The following is an 18,783-nucleotide window of genomic DNA, read 5'->3' on the forward strand; positions in this document are numbered from 1 at the left end:
CTGCTGTATCCTCTGACAGACCTCATCGCTATCCACAGTTCGACCAACCTTTGTGTCGTCTGCAAACTTATTAATCAGACCAGTTACATTTTCCTCCAAATCATTGATATATACTACAAACAGCAAATGTCCCAGCACTGATCCCTGCGGAACACCACTAGTCACAGCCCTCCAATCAGAAAAGCACCCTTCCATTGCTACTCTCTGCCTTCTGTGACCTAGCCAATTCTGTATCCACCTTGCCAGCTCACCCCGACCCGTGTGACTTCACCTTTTGTACCAGTCTGCCATGAGGGACCTTGTCAAAGGCCTTATTGAAGTCCATATAGACAACATCCACTGCCCTACCTGCATCAATCATCTTTGTGACCTCCTCGAAAAACTCAATCAAGTTAGTGAGACACGACCTCCCCTTCACAAAACCGTGCTGCCTCTCGCTAATACGTCCATTTACTTCCAAATGGGAATAAATCCTGTCTCGAAGAATTATCTCCAGTAATTTCCCTATAACTGATGCAAGGCTCACCGGCCTGTAGTTCCCTGGATTATCCTTGCTACCCTTCTTAAACAAATGAACAACATTGGCTGTTCTCTAGTCCTCCGGGTCATCACCTGAAGACTGTGAGGATCCAAAGATTTCTGTTAAGGCCTCAGCAATGTCCTCCTTCAGTATTCTGGGGTAGATCCCATCAGGCCCTGGGGACTTATCTACCTTAATATTTTTCAAGACGCCCAACACCTCGTCTTTTTGGATCTCAATGTAACCCTGGCTATCTACACACCCTTCTCCAGACTCAACATCCACCAATTCCTTCTCTTTGGTGAATACTGATACAAAGTATTCATTTAGTACCTCGCCCATTTCCTCTGGCTTCACACATAGATTCCCTCCCCTGTCCTTCAGTGGGCCAACCCTTTCCCTGGCTACCCTCTTGCTTTTTATGTACGTGTAAATGGGGGCAGCACGGTGGCCTAGTGGTTAGCACAACCGCCTCATTGCCCATCCCTCATTGCCCTCAAGAAGGTGCTGAGCCAGCTGAGGTCCCAGGTTCGATCCCGGCTCTGGGTCACTGTCCGTGTGGAGTTTGCACATTCTCCCCGTGTCTGCGTGGGTTTCGCCCCCACAACCCAAAAATGTGCAGGGTAGGTGGATTGGCCACGCTAAATTGCCCCTTAATTGGAAAAAATAATTGGGTAATCTAAATTTTAAAAAAAAAGAAAAGAATGTACGTGTAAATGCCTTGGGATTTTCCTTAATCCTATTTGCCAATGACTTTTCGTGACCCCTTCTAGCCCTCCTGACTCCTTGCTTAAGTTCCATCCTACTTTCCTTATATTCCACACAGGCTTTGTCTGTTCCCAGCCTTCTAGCCCTGACAAATGCCTCCTTTTTTTTTGACGAGGCCTACAATATCTCTCGTTATCCAAGGTTCCCGAAATTTGCCGTATTTATCCTTCTTCCTCACAGGAACATGCCGGTCCTGAATTCCTTTCAACTGACATTTGAAAGCCTCCCACATGTCAGATGTTGATTTACCCTCAAACATCCGCTCCCAATCTAGTTCTTCAGTTCCTGCCTAATATTGTTATAATTAGCCTTCCCCCAATTTAGCACATTCACCCTAGGACCACTCTTATCCTTGTCCATCAGCACTTTAAAACTTACTGAATTGTGGTCACTGTTCCCGAAATGCTCCCCTACTGAAACCTCTACCACCTGACCGGGCTCATTCCCCAATACCAGGTCCAGTACAGCCCCTTCCCTAGTTGGACTACCTACATATTGTTTTAAGAAGCCCTCCTGGATGCTCCTTCCAAACTCTGCCCTGTCCAAGCCCCCAGCACTAAGTGAGTCCCAGTCAATATTGGGGAAGTTAAAATTTCCCATCACAACAACCCTGTTGCTTTTACTCCTTTCCAAAATCTGTCTACCTATCTGCTCCTCTATCTCCCGCTGGCTGTTGGGAGGCCTGTAGTAAACCCCCAACATTGTAACTGCACCCTTCTTATTCCTGATCTCTACCCATATAGCCTCGCTGCCCTCTGAGGTGTACTCCCGCAGTACAGCTGTGATATTCTCCCTAAACAGTAGGTTTGAAAGGTGTTCAAGAAGATGGCTCAGCGCCTTCTTGAGGGCAATGAGGGATTGGCAACAAATGCTGGCCCAGACAATGGCATCGTATCACATGAACAAATCATTTAAAAAAAATCTCACGGCATTAAATGGAGCAGGGGAATTCTCTCTCTGGGGTCCTGAAGCCAATCAACATCACAAGAGCAGATTCTCTGGTCATTACCACATTGCTGTTTGGGGGAGCTTGCTGTGCACAAATTGACTCCAATGCTGCATACATTAAAGCAGTGGCTACACTTCAAATGTCGTTGTCAAACCAATTAGGACATTGTGAAGTTTTGAAAGGTGTTCTAGAAATGCAAATGTATTATTAATGTCACAGAAGGTGAACTGGGGGATTTGCTGTTTCACTACAATGAGGGTGTTGTCCCACAGAATGGAATGTTTAACAGTAGACAGATCTATGCTATAGCATTACCTACCTTACTCCATTGGTCAGTCTGCTGGAGCCATTGCGCATAGGGAGTCTGAACTAGATGTAGTTCTCGGCTGAAGTGGAATTAATTGATGAGGACAAGGGTGCACAAACGTAATACGGTTCCAATTTAAAGTTGTGCAATAAGTTGTAATTTTTGTATTTTTCACAGTAACTTCATTGCAGCGTTAATGTAAGCCGACTTGTGACACTAAAGATTATTATTATTTCCATAAGAAATTATTTTCTCCATTTTTAAACTGGAAATATCCTATGTAAACATGTCACCCTGTAATTACACTTTGCTGCCAGTGGTGGCGCTTCATTGTAAATTGGGACATAATTTAGAATGAAAAACCTGACAGCTGGTGGAAGTGGATTGTTAATGCATTTTAGATATAAACAGACTTACTCCTAGTGTGTCCTGTGAAGAAAATTATAATTTTTAAAAAATTGAATCTTCGCAGGTTAACAAGGGACTGGCATACCTGCGAGAAAAACACAAGATCATGCACCGAGGTATAGTAATGATGAGTCTTATTGAATGCTGTTTTCACGTGGATATCTTTCACTAAAATCTGCCTGACTCTCAGAGTTTACAAATGAAAGGGCCGTCACATTTTAATCTGACCTGAATCAGTTCTACACCCAACCATAGGATGATAGAAACCCTACAGTGCAGAAGGAGGCCATTTGGCCCATCGGGTCTGTACCGACCCTCTGAAAGAGCATTATACCCATGTCCACTTCCCTGTCCTCTCCACCCAAACCCGCACAGTATCACAGTGGTTAGCATTATTTCTTCACAGTTCCAGGGACCCGGGTTTGATTCCCGGCTTGGACCGCTGTCTGTGCGGAGTCTGCGCGTTCTCCCCGTGTCTGCGTGGGTTTCCTCCGGCTGCTCTGGTTTCCTCCCACAAGTCCCGAAAGACGTGCTGTTAGGGTGAATTGGGCATTCTGAATTCTCCCTCAGTGTACCCGAACAGGCGCAGGAGTGTGGCGACTAAGTGCTTTTCACAGTAACTTCATTGCAGTGTTCATGTAAGCCTACTTGTGACACTAATGAAGATTATTAGATTGTTGTTAGCCACAGCATACACTCCCACTGGACAGGGTGTCCTCTCAGTTAGCAATAGCTTTGCTGCATTGAAACAATCACTTCATCTGTTGTGTCGTTTGATATCCACATTGTTTCTGAAACCCCAACGTCTGGGGCATGAACCTCCTGAATGTCGACAATGAAGAAATTAGCCACAGAGGCAAAACCTTTGACAAGTTGCTTGCATGCAACAAACTTAAAAGAAATTGGGGTCAGGAGCAGCCTCCAAAATTCAATAATCTTTCACAAAATCAAGTACTTTATATTCTTTATTCTCCAAATCAACCACCCATGTATTGGGAGCGAACGAACCCTTAAAAGCTTCATCTCAGGGCAGCACGGTGGCTCAGTGGTTAGCACTGCAGTCTCACGGCGCCGAGGTCCCAGGTTCGATCCCCGCTCTGGGCCATTGTCCGTGTGGAGTTTGCACATTCTCCCCGTGTTTGCGTGGGTTTTGCCCCCACAACCCAAAAACGTGCAGGGTAGATGGATTGGCCACGCTAAATTGCCCCTTAATTGGAAAAAATGAATTGGGTACTCTAAATTTATTTTTAAAAAGCTTCATCTCCATAATTCATCTTGAGGTGATGAACCACACTCTTCACAAAGTTCAAACTGAAGAATGTTGGTCCCCAGTCTTCATATTTGAACTTTGGATTTTGCGTCATGGTGGTTTTCAACCCCAATCCTGACCATTAGTATTGTTAATCTGCGTGAGGGACTCAGTCCCATGTAATCGACAGCCGTTCACTGTGTCTCACTGAGCTGCTTCAGAGCCCTCGTGTTGTGCACAAAATAATATTCACACCATGTTGCCATACCAACAATCCATTTTCCGAGCATAAAGACAGACAGGTTCAGGTCTGGAATGCGCTGCCTGAGAGTGTCGTGGAGGCTGCTTCAATGGAGGCATTCAAAAGGAAATGAGACTGTTATCGAAAAGGAGGAATGTGCAGGGTTCTGGTGAAAAGGTGGTGGGAATGTCAGCTCGCCGGAGAGGCAGCACAGACTCGATGGGCCAAACTGCCACCTCCTGCCACTGTTGTGATTCTGCATGTATACAGATCCTGTGATAGTCCCAAGCTGCTCCACAGGAGCAATTATTAAACTAAGTCTGAGTCACATTAGGCCAGGTGTCTGAATACTTGGTGAAAGAGGTTGGTTTACAGGGGTGCCTTAAAGGATAGAGAAATACAGACGTTTAGGGAGGGAATTCGAGAGCTTAGGGTCCAGGCAGCTGAAAGCATGACCCACCAATGATGGAGTGTAAAAGAAAATCCTTACAGACACTCCTTGAAACCTATTTTTTGACCAAATATTTGATCCCCTGGCTAATATCGCCGTCTGTGACCTGGTGTCATTTGTTTTGATGGATTACACTCCTGTGAACCACCGTTGGATATTTTGGTACATTAAAGGCACTGACAGAGGTGGGTTCAGGTAGCACCATCAGGTTTTGTTTCTACACAAGCCATGATGTTTAACTTTAACTCTTTGGGGAGAAAATATACTTAAAAAAAAAAAAATGACAGATCAGGCTCCCCACGCAAAATGATTTGCAGTTGTTTGGGGTCAGATTTCAGGTAAAGTAAATCCACTTTAATCTTACTATTAGCTTCATCTTGATATTTCTCCGTATCTCACTCTAACCTATTGGGCTGCCGTTATAAATCAATATCCAGATGATCCGGTTTAATCCTCTGCTGAGTTCCACTGGGACTTTACTTCAACTGTTACCTGCAGTAAATAGTAATGGGATGCCGGCTGCTTGGATGAATCTGGTAGTCCACTAGGTTAAAGTATAATTTACATAACGAGAGACACAGTGATCCATTTAAACTGTGTTCAGATTATCAACACAACATTCCTCTAAAACCTGGACCTTCAGTTCCTTTGAGCCACATGGATTCAAAAACACGCAGCAAGCTGCAGATAGAATTTAAAAAATGAAATACTCTGCAATCATTTTGCACCTGTCTTACCTCTTCAAGTGTCCATATCCCTCTGACAACCCTCACTGGGTTTATTATCTATCTGTGTGCAAGGTGATGAAAGGCTGTTCACCTCTGTGGCTGCCACAGTCGCCACACACTGTCCGTTTGTGCTTAAGTCCAGCTAAGAGTCAGCAGGCTGATCTTTGCTCCAACATTAAGACATCAGTGTTCATTCATTTACTCACATATCATGGAATGACCCAGTATAGGAGGAGGTTGTTTGAACCATTGTATCCATGTTGGCTGTTTTGAAAGAGCTGACAATTAGTCTACTCCTTCCTCATGCGCCTACACGTTTTTCTTTCACGGGTATATATTCAGATTTACTCATAATGTTCTCAAATCCACTAAATTGCTTCTCCTTGATCAACCTATCCTCACTATTATTGAATGTTGACAGTTCCTGCTTCAGTTGCTAAGTCTGTATATCCCTGTGACAGCGTTTGCTTCTTAATTTTCCTGTGTGTTGAAATTATTGAAGTTATTTTTTTAAGTTTGAATTCAACCATGCTGCTTTTCCCAAGTAACTTGTCAAAGCAGAAGTCAGAAACATATCATTTCTTGTATTTCCAAATTGTGTTTCTTTTCCAGATGTCAAACCTTCGAACATTCTGGTGAATTCTCGCGGTGAAATCAAACTGTGTGACTTTGGGGTCAGTGGACAGCTGATCGACTCCATGGCTAACTCATTCGTTGGGACGAGGTCTTATATGTCAGTAAGTTCTGTTGCGTTATCACGGTGGGGGTGGATTGCTCTGACCTTCGTGACACTGTGACGGGTTCCCCCAGGAAAAATAGAATCTTAAAATCAAAGCCCGGGAATCTGAAGCAAGACCAGGAAAATGCTGGAAGCATTCAGCAGGAATGGGAGGGTCCCGATGTTGTGCAAAATGAAAAGTTTACTCTGCTGCCTTTCTTGTGTTTGAATTTGGGAACGTGTTGAGAATGAGATTTACTCTGCAGCCCTGAAATTGGTGGATTATTTTCTGAGACTTGCGTCATTGGGAGGCAATCAGAGAATTGAGTTGGGCCTGTTTCAAGACACGGACTGTTTTCCAAATGTGAGTTTTAGTGATTTGGAAAATCAGGTACAGGTGGTCCCTGTGTGTCCAACGACTCTTGGATTTGTGTTTGCAGTTTCAGGCTCTGTATCTGTCGAGAGAGATTCAGCACGCAAAGTAAAAACATGTTTGGTTTCTCAAAACCTCAATTTCATAAAATTCACAAAAATATTTAAACACAGTGAATAAAGGTTGTTTTGGTCAGTTTATCTTCTGTTTCCATTTATTTATTGCAAAAATACCCTTAACTTGACATTGATAAATGTTATTTTAGCAGTTTCACTAAGTATCTTACAATGAAACAACACCAGAGAGATGCTACGTTGTGCTAATGTCACTAAATTAGTAATCCAGAAACCCAGGCTAATGCTCTGTGGCCATGGGTTCAAATCCCACAATTTAATTAATCAAATCTCAGTAATGTGACCATGAAACTCACATCAATTATTGTAAAAGCCCATCAGGTTCACCAATGTCCTTTAGGGAAGGAAATCTGCCGTCCTTACCCGGTCTGGCCGACATGCGACCCCAGACCCATAACTGCCCTCGGAAATGGTCCAGCAAGCCACCCGACATCAAGGGCAGTTAGGGATGGGTGAAAAATGCTGGCCATTGAAATAATGTTAAAAATGGAGGCCATTCAGCCTATCGTACTATCCAGTTAGTCCCACCATCCAACTCTTCCCCCCCCCTAGTCTTGCATTTCTTTTCCTTTTCAAGTATTTACCCAATTTACTTTTACTCTTCAATCAGATTTCACTCCCCTTTCCCCTTTGAAGCAAACCTGGTGTTGTAAGACTTCTTACTGTGCTCACCTTTCAAGCAGAGGCCTGAATACAGCTCCACCCAATATTGGCATGTATGTTTCTGGGATATGTTTGGGCCCAGAACATTGGCCCTATTTTACCTATTTTATGCCTGTAAGACAGGAACAACAGAGTCAAATGTCTACTCCCTCCCTCGGGAGGCTATGGGGAATGAACAAGAGGAGGGTGACTAATTGCCGAGCTCTTCCAAAGATCTACCATAGGCGGGATGGGCTGCCTGCTGTGGCCAAGAAGACATCTCGCAGGAAAACCAACCTCATTACCTCTATATTTTGACCTTGTTTCAGCCTGAAAGACTCCAGGGGACACATTATTCTGTTCAGTCCGATATCTGGAGTATGGGCCTCTCACTGGTAGAAATGGCAATCGGCAGGTATCCAATTCCTCCACCTGATGCTAAGGAACTCGAACAAATCTTTGGCTGTCGCACGGGAGAAGACTCAACATCCTTGGAGCCAAATCCACAACCTGCTGGGCGCCCAGGGAGCTGTGAGTTTAGATTGTGTGCTCATTTTCCCATCATTCACGCAGAGAGTTAAAATACTGGGTAGGGCAGCATGGTGGCACAGTGGTTAGCACTGCAGTCTCAGGACGCTGAGGCCCCATATTGGGATGCTGTGGGCCTGCAGCATTGGCGTAAGGGAAGACTGTGATACTGTGGGCCTCTTTGCTAAGGTAGTTCAGTCAATACCATCTACGGGCGGCATGGTAACACAGTGGGTAGCACTGTTGCTTCACAGCTCCAGGGTCCCAGGTTCGATTCCCGGTTTGGGTCACTGTGCGGAGTCAGCACGTTCTCCCCGTGTCTGCGTGGGTTTCCTCTGGGTGCTCCGGTTTCCTCCCACAAGTCCTGAAAGACGTACTGTTAGGTCATTTGGACGTTCTGAATTCTCCCTCCGCGTACCCGAACAGGCGCCGGAATGTAGGCCATGTTCACAGTACCTTCATTGCAGTGTTAATGTAAGCCTAGTTGTGACACTAATAAAGATTATTATTACAAAATACACTGCAGTAACTCACCAAGGTTCCTTAGCCAATACCTTCCAAACCCACGACCACTTCCATCTAGAAGGACAAGAGCAGCAAATACCTGGGAACCCCACCACCTGGAGGTTCCCCTCCAAGTCAGTCACCACCCTGACTGGGAAATATACTGGCCGTTCCTTCACTGTCGCTGGGGCAACATCCTGAAATTCCCTCGCTATTACCACTTAGTGAAGAAAAAATAAGTTGTTGAATGGAGGGATTGGATAAAGCAGGTTCTCGCTCTCCCTCATGGTGTTTTAAATGGATGTGTTTCTTTTGCAGCTTTTGGCGTGGATTGCCGACCCCCGATGGCAATATTTGAACTGTTGGATTACATCGTGAACGAGGTCAGTTCCAATCCCTACCTTCCTCTTTTTCAGTTTTACTCACATTGTCTAAGAGGCTCAATAATTCAGCTTCCATTTTTCATAATGACTCACACTCAGGAATTGTAGGAATATTGTCCTGTGATATTACCGTGTTTGCAGCGCAAAAATAGGCCATTCAGCCCATTGGATTGGGTAAGAGTTAGTGCTCCACACAAAATAATACAGAATAACAGGATTGGCCACAAAGCGGATTGATTGTTAAAGTATGAAATAGGTCACTGCCTCTTTAACAAGGGATTAAAGGGAATGCTATCAGGCAGTTTGTGAACCCATACTCTGTTGCTGCCTCCAATTTTACTTTTAAATGTCAGTCTTCACCTCTGGCAATATTTAGTTTGCTGGTTGAATCATTGCACATCATCCATCAGGAGAGAGCTCCATATAACTCAGCCCCTGGGAGCAGCAAAAGGTGAATCAAGGGTCAAATGAAAAAGGGGAAAAATCCCAGATAGTGCTGGAAATACTGGGCACGGTGGTTACGCTGCATGGTTTAGATAGAATTGAAGACCAAGTCTAATGATGGATCCGTGCATCAAACTTCACAATCGTTCTCTTAATCGAAAGCAAAATACCCCGGATGCGGGAAATCTGAAATCAAGGTGGGATTGTGGGAAATGCTCAGCTGGCCAGGCAGTGTCTGTGGAGGAATAAACAAAATTAACATTTTGGGTTTCACACCAGTTCTGATGAAGGGTCATGGGCTGAAATGCCCCCTGTTCCTCTTCACAGATACTGCCCGACCTAATCAAGTATATGTATCTTTTTCTGGGAATTAAGGGCCTGCGTAATATTTGCTTCCCCTTTATCTCCTGAAGATGTTGATGATGATGATTTATTGTCACAAGTAGGTTTCAATGAGGTTAGTGTGAAAAGCCCCTAGTTGCCACATTCCGACACCTGTTCGGGTACACAGAGGGAGAATTCCGAATTCTCAGCCGGTACGGGAATTGAACCCGCGCTGCTGACCTTGTTCTGCGTTACAAGCCAGCTGTCTAGCCCACTGTGGATTCACTTCCAGGCCGTTACTGATCTGTGAACCTTGACTGTGAGTGTTGGCGGGCGGTAGAAATATCGGAATTGCCAAATGAAATCCCGTCCAGTTTTCCGTTTACTCTCCTGGTTGTTTTCATTTTACAAAAACAACGGGGTTTGTGACTAATCAGGGCAATCAATTCCCATCAATTAGTGAAAAATCTTACATTCTCACGCCGTCACCAGAATGAGCACCTGGAATAAGTTTTCTGCTGGTTCCTGTGTTCTCACAGGATGGTGGAAACCTGGAACCCTCTTTCCCACTTTCCAAAGTGTCATAATAGATTTTGATTGGAGTTGGGGAAGGGACCTTGGGCGAAATTCTCCCCTACCCGGCGGGGCAGGGGGTCCCGGCGTTGTGGAGTGGCGCCAACCACTCCGGCGTCGGGCCTCCCCAAAGGTGCATCCCAACAGTGGGTTGGCCTCCTCCTGTTCCTATCTTGACTGGTTGGAATTGTTTAGGTGAAGATTGAGCAATTTTTCAGGTACATGATTTCCCCTGTGGATTCAAACAGATCTCACATCGGCTGATACACTAATATGTGACAGGAAGTAAAATCATAGAATTTACAGTGGAGAAGGAGGCCATTCAGCCCATTGAGTCTGCACCGGCTCTTGGAAAGAGCACCCTACCCAAGGTCAACACCTCAACCCTATTCCCATAACCCAGCAACCCACCCAACACTAAGCGCAATTTTGGACACGAAGGGCAATTTATCATGGCCAATCCACCTAACCTGCACATCTTTGGACTGTGGGAGGAAACCGGAGCACCCGGAGGAAACCCACGCACATACGGGGAGGATGTGCAGACTCCGCACAGACAGTGACCCAAGCCGGAATCGAACCTGGGAGCCTGCAGCTGTGAAGCGATTGTGCTATAGGAAATTAGCACAAGAAGCAAGATTTTAATATGGATATTCTGAAATACATTCAAAACTACGGCAGGGATTTTAGATTTTTAAAAAAAATTTAGATTACCCTATTCTTTTTCCTCCCAATTATGGGGCAATTTAGCATGGCCAATCCACCTAGCCTGCACATCTTTGGGTTGTGGGGGTGAAACCCACGCAGACACGGGGAGAATGTGCAAACTCCACACGGACAGTGACCCGGGGCTGGGATCAAAACCGGGTCCTTGCTGCTGTGAGGCAGCGGTGCTAACCACTGCGTCACCGTGCCACCCTCTACTTCAGAGTTTTAAGGCTGTAACACACTGTCTGTTGACAGGAACACATTGTCTCTCTGTTGCTTTCTAACATCCACCTGAGTCTGTTTCAGTTTGCCTGCTGCTTTTATTATGCTCAATAATGGTGTTTCTGTGTGCAAATTGAATAATTTATTTGTTATATCTCTTTACAGCCACCCCCTAAATTGCCAACTGGTGTATTCAGTGAAGAATTCCAGGACTTTGTGAATAAATGGTGAGTGGATTCTCAATGATGAAATCCTTGAAGGAGCTGACGCCTGGACAGAATGGTGGGTTGGGGTTGAGTTAACTTCTCAATCTTGGGGTATACAGTAGTCCCCCTTTATAACGTGGGTGTTGGGGTCCAAGACAGCCACCCGCGTTGTATCCGAGCCGCGGATATCCATGATGGGGGTTTTAAATTTATTTTAAAATCTATGCTAGCGCTTCCCATTGTGAGTCTACGGGGGGGGGGGCGGGGGGAGAGGTCAGACCCCCGTAGACTCACAATGGGAAGCGCTAGCATAGATTTTTAAATAAATTTAAAACCCCCATCGTGGATCCAATTAAAATTTCAGCGGCCGGCTCACTTTGATCCGGAGAGGGAAGCTGCTCTCTCACTGAAACAATCAGCCGGCCGCTGAAATTGACGCTGCCCGCTGCTCTCTCCCTCCAATCCAACTTTTAAGTTTTAATGTTTCTGATTGGAGGGAGAGAGCAGCCGGCAGTGTCAATTTCTTTTTTTTCCCTCCGGCTTGCCCCCTCTCCCCCCACATCCTCCAACTAGACCCCTCTCCCCCCACACCCTCCCGCCCCCCCCCCCCCCCCCCCCCCCCCCCCCCCCAACACCCTCCCCAGGAGTCAATGTACAGTCAGGGTCCTAGATTCTGCATTAAAACAAGCTGTCGAAAAATAGCAGAAAGTGACGTGTGTCGTGTTATTCACCCTGGGGTAACACGGATTGGATTGGTTTGGATTGGATTGGATTGGATTGGATTTATTTATTGTCATGTGTACCGAGGTACAGTGAAAAGTATTTTTCTGCAAGCAGCTCAACAGATCATTCAGTAAATGGAAGAAAAGGGAATTAAACAAGAAAATACAAGAAAATACATGAGAATACATAATAGGGCAACACAATATATACAATGTAACTACATGAGCATTGGCATTGGATGAAGCATACAGGGTGTAGTGTTAATGAGGTCAGTCCATAAGAGGGTCATTTAGGAGTCTGGTGACAGTGGGGAAGAAGCTGTTTTTGAGTCTCTTCGTGCGTGTTCTCAGACTTTTGTATCTCCTGCCCGATGGAAGAAGTTGGAAGAGTGAGTAAGCCGGGTGGGAGGGATCCTTGATTATGCTGCCCGCTTTCCCCAGGCAGCGGGAGGTGTAGATGGATGGGAGTCAATGGATAGGAGTCAATGGATGGGAGGCAGGTTTGTGTGATGGACTGGGCGGTGTTCACGACTCTCTGAAGTTCCTTGCGGTCCTGGGCCGAGCAGTTGCCATACCAGGCTGTGATGCAGCCAGATAGGATGCTTTCTATAGTGCATTTGTAAAAGTTGGTAAGGGTTAATGTGGACATGCCGAATTTCCTTAGTTTCCTGAGGAAGTATAGGTGCTGTTGTGCTTTCTTGGTGGTAGCGTCGACGTGGGTGGCCCAGGACAGATTTTTGGTGATGTGCACCCCTAGGAATTTGAAACTGCTAACCATCTCCACCTCGGCCCCGTTGATGCTGACAGGGGTGTGTACAGTACTTTGCTTCCTGAAGTCAGTGACCAGCTCTTTAGTTTTGCTGGCATTGAGGGAGAGATTGTTGTCGTTGCACCACTCTTACTCGAGATCCGGCCCACTATGGTCGTATCATCAGTAAACTTGCAGCTGGAGTTGGAACCAAATTTTGCCACACAGTCGTGTGTGTACAGGGAGTAGAGTAGGGAGCTAAGTACGCAGCCTTGCAGGGCCCGGTATTGAGGACTAAGCATACAAAGTGGCAAAGATTAGTGGGAGACTAGAGGACTTGGAAATCTTTAGGGGCAACAGAAAGCTACTAAAAAAGCCAAAAAGAAGAGTAAGATAGATTATGAGAGTAAACTTGCTCAGAATATTAAAAAAAAGTTTCTACAAATATATAAAACAAAAAAGAGTGGTTAAGGTAAATATTGGTCCTTCAGAGGATGAGAAGGGAGTTTTAATAATGGGAGATGAGGAAATGGCTGAGGAATTGAACAGGTTTTTTGGGTCGGTCTTCACAGTGGAAGACACAAATAACATGCCAGGGACTGATAGAAATTAGGTTATGACAGGTGAGGACCTTGAGATGATTGTTATCGCTCAGGAGGTAGGTTATGGGCAAGCTAATGGGGCTAAAGGTAGACAAGTCTCCTGGCCCTGATGTAATGCATCCCAGAGTGCTAAAAGAGATGGCTAGGGAAATTGCAAATGCACTAGTGATAATTTACCAAAATTCACTAGACTCTGGGGCGGTCCCGGTGGATTGGAAATTAGCAAACGTGACACCACTGTTTAAAAAAGGAGGTAGGCAGAGAGCGGGTAATTATAGACCAGTGAGCTTAACTTCGGTAGTAGGGAAGATGCTGGAATCTATCATCAAGGAAGAAATAGCGAGGCATCTGGATGGAAATTGTCCCATTGGGCAGGCGCAGCATGGGTTCATAAAGGACAGGTCATGCCTAACTAATTTAGTGGAATTTTTTGAGGACATTACCAGTGCGGTAGATAACGGGGAGCCAATGGATGTGACTATATCTGGATTTCCAGAAAGCTTTTGACAAGGTGCCACACAAAAGGTTGTTGCATAAGATAAAGATGCATGGCATTAAGGGTAAACTAGTAGAACAGATAGAGGATTGGTTAATTAATTGAAAGCAAAGAGTGGGGATTAATGGGTGTTTCTCTGGTTGGCAATCAGTAGCTAGTGGTGTCCCTCAGGGATCCGTGTTGTGCCCACAATTGTTCACAATTTACATTGATGATTTGGAGTTGGGGACCAAGGGCAATGTGTCCAAGTTTGCAGACGACACTAAGATGAGTGGTAAAGCAAAAAGTGTAGAGGAAGTCTGCAGAGGGATTTGAATAGGTTAAGTGAAAGGGCTAGGGTCTGGCAGATGGAATACAATCTTGACAAATGTGAGGTTATCCATTTTGGTCGGAATAACAGCAAAAGGGATTATTATTTAAATGATAAAATATTAAAACATGCTGCTGTGCAGAGAGTCCTGGGTGTGCTTGTGCATGAGTCGCGAAAAGTTGGATTACAGGTGCAACAGATGATTAGAAGGCAAATGGAGTTTTGTCCTTCATTGCTAGAGGGGTGGAGTTTAAGACTAGGGAGGTTATGTTGCAATTGTATAAGATGTTAGTGAGGCCACACCTGGAGTATTGTGTTCAGTTTTAGTCTCCTTACCTGAGAAAGGACCTACTGGCACTGGAGGGTGTGCAGAGGAGATTCACTAGGTTAATCCCAGAGTTGAGGGGGTTGGATTATGAGGAGAGGTTGAGTAGACTGGGACTGTACTCGTTGGAATTTAGAAGGATGCGGGGGGGATCTTATAGAAACTTAAAATTATGAAGGGAATAGATAGGATAGATGCGGGCAGGTTGTTTCCACTGGCAGGTGAAAGCAGAACTAGGGGGCATAGCCTCAAAATAAGGGGAAGTAGGTTTAGGGCTGAGATTAGGAGGAACTTCTTCACCCAAAGGGTTGTGAATCTATGGAATTCCTTGCCCAGTGAAGCAGTTGAGGCTCCTTCATTAAATGTTTTTAAGATAAAGATAGATCGTTTTTTGAAGAATAAAGGGATTAAGGGTTATAGTGTTCGGGCCGGAAAGTGGAGCTGAGTCCATAAAAGATCAGCCATGATCTCATTGAATGGCGGAGCAGGCTCGAGGGGCCAGATGGCCTACTCCTGCTCCTAGTTCTTATGTTCTTATGATTATTGTGGAAGAGGTATTGTTGTTCATTCTTACTGATTGTGGTCTGTTGGTCAGAAAATCGAGGATCCAGTTGCAGAGTGGGGCGCCAAGTCCTAGGTTTTGGAGCTTTGATATGAGCTTGGCTGGGATTATGGTGTTGAAGGCGGAGCTGTAGTCAATAAATAGAAGTCTGATGTGGGAGACCTTGTTGTCGAGATGCTCTAGGGATGAGTGTAGGGCCAGGGAAATGGCGTCTGATGTGGACCGGTTGCGACGGTATGCAAATTGCAGTGGATCAAGGCGTTCTGGGAGTATGGAGGTGATGCGCTTCATGATCAACCTCTCGAAGCATTTTCATTACGACACAGAGCTTGGTTGAAATGTATTGAAGAGCCACGTTGATGCAAAGAGGGGAGAAGTCCTGAGGTACTGGCATCATCTTACTTAAACCATCCTCATGAAGAAGGGGACACTACCTTGGTCTTACTAAAAGGACAGGGCTTAAAGTTTCATTTTCCTGGCCTGGGCAGCAATGCGGCCGTGCTGATCACTCACTCACTCACAAGCTCCACTCCAGAGATTTCAGCATCAACTCCAGGCTGACCCTCCAGCGCTTTGCTGCACCACTGTGTTCAGAATGAGACGGGCCAAAACCCCATTGACCCTCTCAGCTGGAAATAACTGACCTCCTGGCTCAATCCTGCAGAGCAGGGGAGTTCTCCACAATGTCCGAACCACTGTTTATCCCCAAATTGCCCTTTGATGTCCTGGGATTTGCAGGTTAGGTTACGGGGACAGAGCGGGGTGGGCGGGCGAGTGGACGCGGTAGAGTGCTCATTCGTAGGGTCGGTGCAGACACGCTGGGTCTGTGTCTCCTTCTGCTCTGCAGGTGTTCTGTGAACCGACATCACTAAAACAGACATTCTGCTCAGCATCACATTGCTGTTTACGGGAGTTTGTTGTGTTCAGCTCAACTATCGCAACCCCATTACAAAGGTGACTACATCCCCAGAAGTTTTTATCAGCTGCAAATCTTCGGCAGTACCCTGAGGTTGTGAAAGGTTCTACATAAATGGCAAGTCTTGACTTTTCTTGTACCGTGTAATTCTGTGTCTAACCACTAGAAGGAGTTACTTTTTGAGTGGAGACCATTGTGCATTCAATCCCTCGGTCTGAATTTAGAAACTCACTATTGAAAAAGAAAGTGATAATTAATAGTAGACCAATGATTTGTAGGTTGGGAGGGGTTTACCAGTTAGTGCAGTTTCAGCAGTGTTGTTTTACATATTACTCAAACTGACAGCACAGACAGACCATTTGACCCAACAGATCAATGCCTGTGTTTATGTTTCACACAAGCCCCCTCGTCATCTCAATCCATCAACATAACCTGCTGTACCTTTTTCACTCATCTGTATTTATCTGGAATCTTTTTAAAACATTCATATCAGTCACCTTGAATGGAGTTTCACATTCTCCCCACTCTTTGGCTAAAGTTGTTTTTCCTAAATGTCCTATTGGATTTATTGGTGACATGTTAAAGCTGCCCAACACTATAACTTTATTGAATTTTAACCAAAAGGAGTTTTTCCCTCTTCTAAGATCTCCCTATGTAACAACCTATAGCGTAATTTTGAAGACCAGGTTGGTAATTTACTCCCAGGTCAGTGTGGTGCTCTAAACTGACTCGTGGGGAGTACAGAAGACCCCCTAGGGTCTCCCTGCCTCTCCTCCCTTCAACAGGAATGTGCTTGGCCTGTACACCATGGCTGACAACTGTAAACTCACTACATGGAAACCTGATCTTAACCCTGCATCAGAGTGAAACTGATCACTGACTTACAAACTCTCAAGTGATCCCTGCCAGACGCAACTACCGACCTTCCGCAAGGTCAGACTTCTCCCATCGGATCCCGGGATCATCCAGCCGCAGCCGCCGACCGAGGAAGCGAGGGAAACACGGCGGTCTGCAGGTTAGACTGAAGCAGCGCGGTTTCAAGGCCCCTCTCCCCAGCATACTCCTGGCAAACGCCCAAGCGATCAAAAACAAGCTGGATGAACTTAACGCCAGACTTACCTCTCAGAGGGAAGTAAGAGACTGCTGTGTGCTCTGTTTCACAGAGACATGGCTCACCCCCGCCTCACCGGACTGTGCCATACAACCTGAAGGCTTCTCTATTCACCGGGCGGACCGCACGGCATCTTCAGGCAAAGCGAAGGGTGGAGGGGTTTGCCACCTCATCAACTCCTCCTGGTGCTTGGATGTGGCGACCCTGGCGACCTACTGCTCCCCAGACCTGGAATACTTGACCGTAAAGTGCCGCCCATACTATCTTCCACGTGAGTTCACTTCAGCCATTATCACAGCAGTCTACATCCCACCCCAGGCAGAAGGGAAGAAGGCTCTGGATGAACTGTACACAGTCATAAACAACTACGAAACAGAACACCCGGAGGCCTTGTTCAACGTGGCCGGAGACTTCAACAAAGCCAACCTCAAGAGTGTACTGCCAAAATTCCACCAGCACATCTCCTGTCCCACCAGGGACGACAACACTCTTGACCACTGCTACTCAAAAATCAAGGGCGCCTACTGTTCCATCCCCCGACCGCACTTTGGGAAATCAGACCATAAGACTGTGCTCCTTCTCCCGGCTTACAAGCAGAAACTCAAGTGGGAGAATCCAGCTAAGAAAGTTGTGCAGTGCTGGTCCAAGGAGACAGAAGAGCTTACGTGACTGCTTAGAGACAGTGGACTGGTCCATATTTAAGAACTCAGCGACTAAATTAAATGAGTATGCCACCACCGTCACAGACTTCATCAGCAAATGTGTGGACGACTGCGTGCCAAAGAAAGCAGTACGTACGTTCCCCAACTGAAAACCATGGCTCAACCGCGAGATTGACTCCCTACTGAAGGACAGATCTGAGGCGTTCAATTCAGACGACCTTTACAAGAAATCCAGGTACGACCTCCGCAAAGCCATCCGAGATGCCAAGAAAGAATATCAAACCAAGCTAGAGTCACAGACAGACTCTCGGTGGTTGTGGCAAGGACTAAACAACATAACGGGCTACAAAGCGAAGCCGAGCAGTATCTCTGGCAGCAGCGCACCTCTCCCCGATGAACTCAATGCATTCTATGCTCGGTTCGAGCAGGTAACCAACAATCCGCTGTCGAGTGCCCCAGCAGCCCATAACTCACCCATACCCACCATCACAGCTTCCGAAGTCAGATCGGCCTCACTGAAAGTGAACCCTTGGAAGGCGATGGGCCCGGACAGGATTCCTGGTCGTGCACTCGGAGCCTGCGCGGACCAGCTGGCAGAGGTGTTCGCGGACATCTTTAACCTGTCCCGACTCCACTCCCGAGGTGCCCACCTGCTTCAAGAAGACCACCATCATACCAAAGAAGGACCAGGCAACGTGCGTCAATGACTACCGTCCAGTGGCCCTGACTTCAGTCATGATGAAGTACTTCAAGAGGATGATCATGAAGCGCATCACCTCCATACTCCCGGAGCGCCTTGATCCACTGCAATTCGCATACCGTCGCAACCGGTCCACAGCAGATGCCGTTTCCTAGTGGAGTGGTGCAGCGATAACAATCTCTCCCTCAATGCCAGCAAAACCAAAGAGCTGGTTATTGACTTCAGGAAGCAAAGTACTGTACACACCCC

At 46.1% G+C, this 18,783-nt stretch overlaps 1 protein-coding gene across 1 annotated transcript in view; it reads left to right on the forward strand.

Moving 5' to 3' along the window:
- map2k1 (mitogen-activated protein kinase kinase 1) overlaps positions 1 to 18,783 on the forward strand; it is a 92,735-nt gene that overhangs the window by 66,779 nt on the left and 7,173 nt on the right. The window contains exons 5-9 of the mRNA XM_038813236.1: positions 3,017 to 3,068; positions 6,234 to 6,358; positions 7,818 to 8,019; positions 8,839 to 8,903; positions 11,340 to 11,401. Of these exons, the coding sequence (XP_038669164.1) occupies positions 3,017 to 3,068; positions 6,234 to 6,358; positions 7,818 to 8,019; positions 8,839 to 8,903; positions 11,340 to 11,401 (506 nt within the window). The remainder of the gene's footprint in view (positions 1 to 3,016; positions 3,069 to 6,233; positions 6,359 to 7,817; positions 8,020 to 8,838; positions 8,904 to 11,339; positions 11,402 to 18,783) is intronic.

Source organism: Scyliorhinus canicula, chromosome 12, assembly GCF_902713615.1.
Source record: "Scyliorhinus canicula chromosome 12, sScyCan1.1, whole genome shotgun sequence".
NCBI lineage: Eukaryota > Metazoa > Chordata > Chondrichthyes > Carcharhiniformes > Scyliorhinidae > Scyliorhinus > Scyliorhinus canicula.